The 10,700-nt window shown below is 38.9% G+C and overlaps 1 protein-coding gene across 2 annotated transcripts in view; it reads left to right on the top strand.

The window, feature by feature from the left end:
• Nucleotides 1-2,526: 2,526 nt before the first annotated feature.
• The window catches only part of LOC124607199 (DEAD-box ATP-dependent RNA helicase 20-like), a 44,891-nt gene continuing 36,717 nt past the window's right edge, over nt 2,527-10,700 (top strand). The window contains exons 1-4 of one of the 2 annotated variants that reach the window (XM_047139422.1): nt 2,527-2,585; nt 2,732-2,816; nt 3,010-3,213; nt 9,040-9,165. In XM_047139422.1, coding sequence (XP_046995378.1) covers nt 2,785-2,816; nt 3,010-3,213; nt 9,040-9,165 — 362 coding nt within the window. In that variant the 5' untranslated portion in view covers nt 2,527-2,585; nt 2,732-2,784. The remainder of the gene's footprint in view (nt 2,586-2,731; nt 2,817-3,009; nt 3,214-9,039; nt 9,166-10,700) is intronic. The other variant, XM_047139424.1, reaches the window with a different exon arrangement.

Genomic DNA, 10,700 nt, shown 5'->3' with positions numbered 1-10,700 from the left:
ATTTCCTGTAGAAGAGACAGTATCAACAGGAAAGGATAATAACTGAGTACTCTTGGTATCTCTGGTACATGACTCTCAGTAGCCCTCAAAAACACACCCATTCATAGCAGCTCCCTATCGCTTGCTTGGCAGTAGTAAGGGTGATTTTCAGATGCTTGTGAACAGTGAGTAATCATCCCATGCCCAAGAACAGCATGCACAGTGGGCCTGCATTATGCCTAGCACAATATTTAAGGAACAGCAAACTAATAACTTCAAATGAAGCTTACTGATTCTCTCTTCATTTACAGGTACAACATGCTACAAGTATTACCAGTAGCCTTTTAGAACTGAAACGAACTCTGGCACATCTTTACTACTGGTACCTCAGTGCACAGTTATAATTTTTATTATATTTACTCTTCTCCATTTGGAGAATTTTGCATATATACAATTTAACTGTGCAGTGAAATATGTAGCAGGTCTTTTCAAACAAATCTTTGTTGCTTATCCTTCCTCATGCCTTTATGTTTAACTTTGTTGTACACATTTATTGTGTGTAATAGCTGCCTAATAACAAACGCATCTTGGGCATACATAGGGCAAACTGATGGACTTAATTGGTTATCCAACTGTTACATGAAGTGCATTATTTGCCTATTTTATGTGCCACAATGACAATATATCACCATTAATAAAAATCTTAACCATTTGTACCATAATAACTTTGTGTCCTGCATTTAACCTTTGAATATACTGTTAAGGGCCAATAGCTGTAAAGCCATTTGCGAATACGGCTATTACAGGGCCTAATTATATGGAAGTAATGTAATTTATACTACGCAAAATTCATAAGGCAGGTGTGATGAGGTAACTCTGCAACCTATAAAAGTAAATTTGAAAGACGTATTTTATGTGACCAAAACTCTTAAGAATTAAAGATGGGCTCTCTTTCCAAGTGTACAATTAATGATTTATTTTTTTATTTATGAGAGAGCAACTGCCAGACCATCAGGCACTAAGAATGGAGAGTCAGACGATATTGAATCCGCGGTGCTCAAGCAGAAAACAAGAGATAAGTGCTAGCAATTAAATTTGGTGCAGGGGTCTCTCTGTGTCAAGCAGTGGGTAGCTTTTTAATAAGAATTAAGTCCTAAATATGAAAATGTGCATAAAAAAGTGTCAATTTCGCAAACCCTAACGAAATATTCGTTCACCCATACACCCTTTGCTAAGCTTCACACATACACACTGCCAGTATCACATACTCAGCAATATCTCTGATAATACTGGCATATTATATTGTATGTTGGGATGTGAGAGCAATGTTCAGTCTATCAGTTGCCTGGATTTTTTTTCAGCATTTTATATTATTAAGTAGGTACCAAACATCCTAATAGAATGAATGGGCACAAGTAAACTGTCTGCATCATAAACAACCAACACTCTGTTACTGAAATGCGTTATGGAACAAAAGCAGGGGTCTGCATACATGTTTCATTACCTGTGTAATATGAATCATGTTTCTCAACTCCAATGTTTCTAAATTGGGAATCTGGTTCTTCAATATATAATTAGACATTACTCTCTACATGGTCTTAATTAACACTAAGTTTCTCTGTTCACTTCTACAACTTATCTTATCCAGTTTCCTATTTACGTTCTTCATATATGTTCATTTTTGTCTCACATTATTTGTATTTGCTCCTCGTTTAGATATTTTATTTTCACTATCATCATTTACTCTTACTATCCCCGTAACCCACCATTTGTAATCTGCTGTCCCAGTAACCCACCATTCTTATCTTTTCAAACTCATTTACCTTTCTTTTCCTTTGCTCTCTGTGATTTATTAAAAGTGCAGAATTCTTTTTTAATTCAAGAACTATTAACAGTTTACTATTAGGTGTACTATGAAATATGTTTCTGAATGTTGGTTGAGGGCAACTAAGCATGCATATTGTTCTACTGATCAGTATTTGGCACATTTTTTCTTTTCATGCAGTACCTGCACATCTTACATTTGTTATTTCTTTTTACATTCAGATACTGAGAGGTTATTATTGGTTGAAAATTCTAGGCTGCTAATGCGTTAACTACTTGCCAATGTCACAGAATGACGAGTTGGTATGAAAAATATTTTCTAACGAGGAGAAATTGTGGTGCCTTGGAAAAATAAAAATATATTCCAGTTCTTCTCCAAAGATCCAGTGCTCAATAAGGGCTTGTCGTGCCGAAATGTTTGTTTTGGCAGTCTAACGCTTCTGGTAATCTTGACTTGCGAATATCGTTACAAACATCCCGCAAAAGAAAAGTGTAGCTTCCTTTGATGTTTCCAGAGCCTGCATCACTTAATTCCTCATTAATTGTCAGTAAATCTGATTTTGAATAAATATCTCTGATTCAATATGCAATTTTCAGACGAAATGATAACGTTGACAAACCAACGAAGTCTCAAACGACCCGCTTGTACCGAAAAATGAGACCTCTGCCGGTTGCAATGAGGTTGTGCGTGCTCTGGTGTGATTGGTCGAAAAGTGGCAGGCTTAACGAAGGTTAGTACTGCGCTGAGAGAGTCAGCCATTATCGTTTTGTTCGCCGGTCAGGTGAGTGGAGGTGTAGAATTCAAGGGAGTGAAATTGGTCTGTTGTGTCTAGAGGGCTTAATTGTCAACGTTTTTGCATTTTATAACTGCAGTGAGAAAAGGGGTAGCAAAGATTATTCGTACAATCATTTTTTTTTTTTGTTACAGAGTTGGTTGGTGGCAAGTGACACTTGGAAACCAGTCTGCAACGTTGCTGTAAAATGTGCAGCAACGGCTATTCCAACCAAACTATGTACGTATTTCTTAAAATTTGCAGTTTTTAAAATTGTTTTAGCATTGAGGTAGTTTGTTGCGTGCTACTTCTTAGTGGCTTATGCCGCCATTTTTCTCGGATGTTCCAGTAATACGTCAAATTTTGCGAGGATAGTTAGTAACAGAAGTAAGTTGAATAGCTTTGAAGTGTTTGAGTATTACTTTTATTGTAGGTTTCGAGGGGAGAGAGATCAGTTCGTGAATAAAAATCGGTTTTGGAGCAATCAGAACTTCGCCAGTAAGACAGAAGGAACTGCTGCAAAAAATGGAAAGAAAAAACAGCCCGGAGAAAACCTAAAGAAACCGCAGTGGGATACAACCGCGCTTCAGCCCTTTTTGAAGAACTTCTACGTCCCCCACGCGAATGTACTTAATAGGTAAGTTTTTGCCCCTTTTTCGGAGGGATGGTTGTGGGGAAGCTGTCAAAGCACTTAGTTACAACGTGCAGATGTTTATCGACACTTGACAGCTGACAAAGATAAGACACTTTGTGTTTGACTTTTGGGTTTTTTTTTCCCTTCTTCTAGCAGCAATAACTTCTGAATGGTATCTGTCAAAATACCTATTCAGTATGGTAAACATTGCTGCTTGTGAATGCGGATTATTTATGTAGTATTCGGTTTAGGAACTCCGGAATGAAACTTAATGAAAAATCAGATTTAGAGTAAATCTGCGAAGCTAGGTCGCAAAAATGTTCTCCATACTGTAAACTTTGAAGCGGCGTGGTAACATTAGAATGTTCTCGAAGTATATTTGTATGAAGCGCATTATCTTTGGATTTCTGGTAGTGGCCATATTCATTGCGGTTTTGCGTCTTGGGATCTTTGTCTTCTTCAGAGTCCCATGTTTATATTTGTGTTAACTTCTCGCAGACAATTTTGGCTACGTTATTAGTATGTGAAGATTTCAGGGAAGAGCTAAAGATAGCGCCTGCGCTGTGGTATTTTTCATAAATTTAGTTACAAAGGATTTTCTTGTAGGAGAGTACGGAACAATTGCAGAACCTAGATGTAGGGTCATGCTGCAGACAACCATTGGTATGCATGTTTATTGGCTTTGCTTATTCTTAAACAATTAGCTTTTAATCCAAGCTAAGCTTCAGAATACCGTATGGTTCAATCTGCTGTAAGTAAGGTTTCAGATGACATGGGCTACTGTTAATCTTTAACATTTGTTAGAACTGCTTTTGAGCTTACTGACATATATACTTGCACTGTGTGCTAATCGTTGCATATTCCTAAAGCTAATCCGCCACTGTGACAAAAGAAGTATCACTGCACTGTTCCCCTTCTTTCTTAGGTTGAATAGGTGTGCAAGTTGCTCTGTCCCACAAGTGTCCAGGAATTGGGGGGGGGGGAGGGAGACAAAATCAAAATACACTTGCACCCCAGATCAATCGCTTCTGTAGTAAATAGAGATTTTAATTGCATATATCTTGTCAGTATGTAGTCACTAGTGTGTAATGATTTTATAATTCGGCAGTCGTGGTTCAGTTGCAAAGATTCCTCTGCAAAAGGTATTGGTGTTACTGTTGTTGGTTGTTTAGAATTGCATTTCTTGAATTTTTCCCTACTGTGGCTTTAGTCTAGAGCTTGATAATTTTGTTTCAAATAGATCAGGAGTAAAGATCTGCAAGGAGCCCTCCTAAAACGTTCTATAACTGAACTGACAACATCCAGTTAAAATTTGCTGAACTGCAACCTGGGTTTTTGTTGAACTCGTGTATGGGTTTTCGATGTTTACTTCAGGGAGTGGAGGTCTATTGCTAGATGTGGACTTGTATTTTTTTATTTTATTTATTTATTTTGCCCTTTCATTTTTAACAAAACTGATGGAACTGTTATTCCTTAGATTTTAATGGTTCACAGTAAGTGTCCCTCATATTTATCATAGTAACATATGTACATAAAATGCAGCAAAGGACTTGCTGGAGTCTTGTCCATTATCTGATATCATTTTCTGAGTGTACCTTGCAGTTTTAGCTTCTGTGACAAAAATAACATTAAATATGGCATGTATGTAAACATTGGTGTATACTACAGACCAGTCTGTCATCACAGCCTAAGATTCTGAGAGGGGGGGCTGGTCCAGTATCACATTATAGCTCAAATCTGTCTGACCCTAGTTACAGTTGACTTGGCTTCACTAATTCGTATTTAGACGAATGCTGGGATAGTTTGAAAATGATGCAGCAAATTTCCTTTTCACACATTGTTTTCATTCTCCTATTTAAGATTGTTCACTGTCGTAAGCTCTTTTGATGCTGAGATCTTCTTCGTTAGTTACTGTATGTAGACTAGAGTAGTGGTAAGGTTGATGGAATTGGTGGTGGCTTTTGAAGACCGTTGCTTGCACTAGGGAACCCTAGGTTTATCTACCCAAAATGACTGTAACTGTCCCCTAAATATTTCAAACAGCAAATCAAAAGCTTGAACTCCAGTAGCGACATCAGTGGTTGCTTCCTGACATCTCGCATTCTTATTGGCTGCTGATTTTAGGTAGGATAAAATGCTAAATTTAAACACATTGTGTTGATGGTGTTTTAAATAATACAGCAATAAAACAACATAAGAATTTATGCTGAGTTGTTTTAAATCTGTAAACTTATTATGAAAATTCGCTGCAGTTTTATTGTTGTATTTAACATTAAAAATGTGACTCAGTAGATTGACAAGGGAATAAAACCTGTTAAATTATATACAGTTTGCCACCTGCTCAGTGAACAACTTAATAGGTGGTATTAAACTTTTTTTACTTTGCCATCTAGTGTAAGCATAGGATTTCTATGAAATACTGTACTTACATAATTCTGGAAAAATGTTAACAACTCAAAGTAGAGGCATGGAGTTAAGTGTTGTGTATGCTTGCCCCCCCCCCCCCCCCCTCCCGCCCAACTCCGTCTGAAGAGCTCAGGAACACCCATACCACCTTAATTGTACCCTACAGAAACAAATACTGAGTGATCAAAAGTAGCCAGACACCTGGCTGAAAATGACTAGTTCGTGGTGCCCTGCATCAGTAATGCTGGAATTCAACTGGCCCACCCTTAGCCTTGATGACAGCTTCCACTCCGCATGCATACATTCAATCAGGTGCTGGAAGGTTTCTTGGGGAATGGCAGCAAATTCTTCATGGAGTGCTGTACTGAGGAGAGGTATCGATGTCGGTTGGTGAGCCCTGGTACGAAGTCGGTGTTCTAAAACATCCCAAAGGTGTTCCATAGGATTCAGGGCAGGACTCTGTGCAGGCCAGGCCATTACAGGGATGTTATTCTCGTGTAACCACACCCCCACAGGCCGTGCATTATGAACAGGTGCTCGATCATGTTGAAAGATGCAATTGCCATCCCAGAATTGCTCTTCAACAATGGGAAGCAAGAAGGTGCTTAAAACATCAATGTAGGCCTCTGCTGTGATAGTGCCACACAAAACAACAAGGGGTGCAAGCCCCCGCTGTAAATCTCAGTTTTACTGTTGCCACTAAACACGCTGGCAGATAATGATCGCCGGGCATTTGCAACACACATACTGTGTGATTCGTCACCCCACACAACAGTTCCCACTGTTCGATTGTCTAATGTTCACGCTCTTCACACCAAGTGAGGTGTCGTTTGTCATTTACTAGAGTGACATGTGGCTTATGAGCAGCTGCTCGACCATGAAATCTGTTTTCTCACCTCCTGCCGAAGCGTTGTAGTAATTGCAGGGGATCCTGGTGCGGTTTGGAATTCCTGTGTGATGGTCTGGGTAGAAGTCTGCCTATTACACATTACGATCCTCTTAAACTGTCGGTCTGTCAGCAGATGAGGTTGGCATGTACGCCTTTGTGCTGTATGTCCCTTAAAGTTTCCACTTCACTATCGGATAGGAAACAGTGGACTTACGGATGTTTAGGACTGTGGAAATCTCGTGCACAGACATGACACAAGTGACAACGTTTGAAGTCCGTGAGTTCCATGGAGCACCCTATTCTGCTCTCTCATGATGTCTAATGACTACTGAAGTCGCTGATAGAGTACCTGGCAGCACAATGCACCTAATATGAAAAATGTAATTTTCTGGAAGTGTCTGGATACTTCTGATCGCATAGTGTAGCTGTGTGCAGCTTTTAGCAAGTGATAGTTTTAAGGTTAAGGGAAGTTGAATGCAGAAAACTGACCTCTGGAAAACAAAGCACAGAACAAATAATGAAAACACTTTCCCTTAGCAACAATGTAAATTCATTATTTGGAAATCATTCAGGATTATGCGACTGTCGGAGCCTTAATTATGACTATAAATGTTATTAATGGTTGAATGCACTTGTGGTGTCTGTGTAGGTAGTTGGAGACAGCTGCAGCATATCAAATGAATCAGTATGAGATGTTCCCAAATTATTTGGATCCTTTACTGAAATACTTTCCTTGCTTTGATGTGGCTATCACTATAGACAGCCGACCTCAACATGGTATTGTCACACCAGAATACTTCATAATTAGGCCTACCATTTGTATTGTCTCTGGTCAACAGTGAGAAAGCGTTTTCACCTCCCTCTCTCTGTCTGGATTTTGATTTCCTTTTTCTTTAAAAAATTAAAGCAAATGTGATGTGCTACCCAAAAGGTTCCAGAATAAGTGTATAGCTGATGAATTCAAACTAGTATGGCAAAATTCTGCCAAAGGCAACATCATATTTTAACAATGAATGGCTCAGTTGGCTTACTAGGTGGTCATGTTTGTAGTTGTCAGCATAAGTTGAACCCTAACAGTTGCAGAGGGCTGGGTGCAGCATCTTCTTTGGGCTGACTCACCTAATAAAGTAATAAGATTTTATAAAAGGCTAATTGGCAATGCCTCAGTGTTGTCATAGCCTCTGTAGATGGCTATTGTTTTCGCCTGCAGCCATTAGCACTGTGGAGTTGAAACTTGGCAACAGCACTGTGATCTGTCAGGATATACTTCCACCATCTCGACTAGTTTCTGTGCACTATTTCCCATTCTCATATGTTGTGTGGCTTGTGAAATTGATGGTGGTGTGTGTCTACGAATGATATCTGGGCATGAATCATTGTTTCCAACTCTGAAAACTGCTGTGTAAACAAATACTTTGAAGCAGTTGAGAAGGTGGCTTAGGTCAGTCATAACTGCTATAATTGTTTCCAAGATGGCAAAACATTTGACAGTCTCCATTCAGGATGGCTGTAACTGGAATTACTGGTGGAAATGTCGCAGCTGTTGGAAATACGGTGCTGGAAGACCATAGGAAGGTCAACCAGGACGTATGCAGTGTTGTGGGGCTGTCTTATGGAATGTATCGGACGATTTTCTCCGACAAAAGTGGCACATGCACTATTGTTTCCTCCAGCATGACACTGTGAGGTCACACTTTGTTGATTACTGTGCAGTTTCTGGTGATAAACAAAACAGTTGTTTCCATCTGTAATATTCACCCATCCTGGAACTGATTGTTTTTTATTCCCCAGAATGAAACTAAAGTTAAAAAACAAATTTTCACACATTTGATATTAAGACTCAGAAGTTACCGTAAAAAGGCTTATGAAAAATGCATTCCAAGGAGGTTTGAGTTCATGGAAAAATTGGAGTGGTATATAAACCCCCAAGGGACTACTTTAAAGGTGATCTTGATGAATAAGATCCACTTACTGTAATTTTATATGCTGTATTCTGAAAACTTCAGAGTAGCACCTCTTACCTCACTTGAAAAAGGATGCAGTTTCTTTTCACATATTTACCTTGTCAGATCTTGGTTTCTTAGACTGTATTTACAGTATATTGTAGAATATTAGTCTATGATAAATATAATTTAACGTTGATACTAATGTACATTTAAGACTTGTTCAGTTCTCCAATTTTTGGCTTTTTTCATAGTGCGAGCAGTCTTTTGCCTCAGGTATAGACAAGTCTACAGTTAGATGGCATGATGCGCTGCTGCTTACTATTGTTCTTCCTCATATCTGTAATTGTAGGAAATTATTTGCAGTGTTAGCATTTGCTCTTTTGGTGTTTAAGAAATTATTATGATTGAGGTCCACATCGAAACAGCATAACCTGATTAAATACTTTAAATCCTGGTAGTTTATTTTCAGGAGTATGAAATTGGCTCATTGGTGTAAATGGACATTTAGTACGTAAGAAAATTAAACAATTGCCGCATGGAGATGTTACTGTGCCCTAGATTGAATTAAAATTGTTGATTTGTTTGCAGGACGGTGGAGGAAGTAAACAAATATCGAAGTAACCATGCAATTACTGTGAAAGGAAATAATGTTCCTCACCCAAGTCAGTTTTTTGAAGAAGGAAATTTTCCTGATTATATAATGCAAGAAATAATGTAAGTATGTCAAGAACATTTTTAGCACATAATGTTGATTGTAACTGTAAGAAATTAGTGCACCATGGTTTGGAACAATCAAACGAATATATATACTTTAAATCCTGGTGTATAGAGGGAAACATTCCACACGGGAAAAATATATTTAAAAACAAAGATGATGTGACTTACCATACGAAAGCGCTGGCAGGTCAATAGAAACACATACATACACACACACAAAATTCAAGCTTTCACAACAAACTGTTGCCTCATCAGGAAAGAGGGAAGGAGAGGGAAAGACGAAAGGAAGTGGGTTTTAAGGGAGAGGGTAAGGAGTCATTCCAATCCCGGGAGCGGAAAGACTTACCTTAGGGGGGGAAAAAAGGATGGGTATACACGTGCGCGCACACACATACAGACACAAGTAGACATCTATATGTATATGTCTGCTTGTCTGTATGTGTGTGTGTGTGTATATATATATATATATATATATATATATATATATATATATATCTATATCTGTGTGTGTGTGTGTGTGTGTGTGTGTGTGTGTGTGTGCGCGCGTGCGCGCTCCTTCCCTCTTTCCTAATGAGGCAACAGTTTGTTGCGAAAGCTTGAATTTTGTGTGTATGTATGTCTGTGTCTGTGTTTCTATCGACCTGCCAGCGCTTTTTATATAGATTAAAGCCTATGGATCTTCCCAGCAGGATTCAAATTGGGGAAAAAAACTTTGTAAAATAAAAGTGCAGCATCTAAGTAGAGTGATGGTGGGCACGCATTGTTAGATTTCCCGCAGCTACTGTGGGGGTGGAATACACATTACAGGCTGCAGACTAGAAAATGTGTGCTGAGATACTTTTTGGCAGGAATTCCAGCTGTCTGAGCAATTGCACAAGCCATTTTTCAATCGGTGTTTCGTCATTTGCACACATCAGATGAGAACATATCACTGTTGATGTGCAACATAGATTACGTGAACAGTGATCACTTCGTTCTGGAGGTAAAGTGTATTGATGATAAAAGGTGCCTTGACTATTAAACAGGAGTGTAAAGATGGAGTTGTGATTGCACTCACCGTAACAGTGGGGAGACAGAGAAAATTTAAATGGAAACTCGTGTTTAGTGTAGGACAACCCCTTAGACCTTGGGACAGGTGACTGACCAATGACTAAAACAGAAATGGTCTGCAAAGTAGTCTTTCAAATTTTAAACTTACGTTGGTCTTAGTTCTGCATATAGACATACTTGTGGATTGAGGCACCTTTAATGTCGAATTTTTTTTCACGGGGTCAAGTGCTTCGAACAGTTTGGGAGTTCCCCATCTGGGGACTTGACATGTATGTTGAGCATGGGGATCCAGCACTTTATTCCTGTGCTGCTATCTGTCCTCTCACTCACATGGTGGTAGCCTTTAAAGTTGCCCCAGCTGTTCCCTGGGTTTTGTTTTCATTTATCAGACTATACATTTATTTACATCACCTTTGACTGAAGTAATTTTTTGTTCCCTTCTGAGTTTTTCATTTTCAAAATTTTTCCTACAGTGGGGGCCG

The sequence above is a fragment of the Schistocerca americana genome, chromosome 3, assembly GCF_021461395.2.
Source record: "Schistocerca americana isolate TAMUIC-IGC-003095 chromosome 3, iqSchAmer2.1, whole genome shotgun sequence".
NCBI lineage: Eukaryota > Metazoa > Arthropoda > Insecta > Orthoptera > Acrididae > Schistocerca > Schistocerca americana.
The sequence above is the reverse complement of the archived record's forward strand: the minus strand, read 5'-3'. Positions and strand labels throughout refer to the sequence as shown.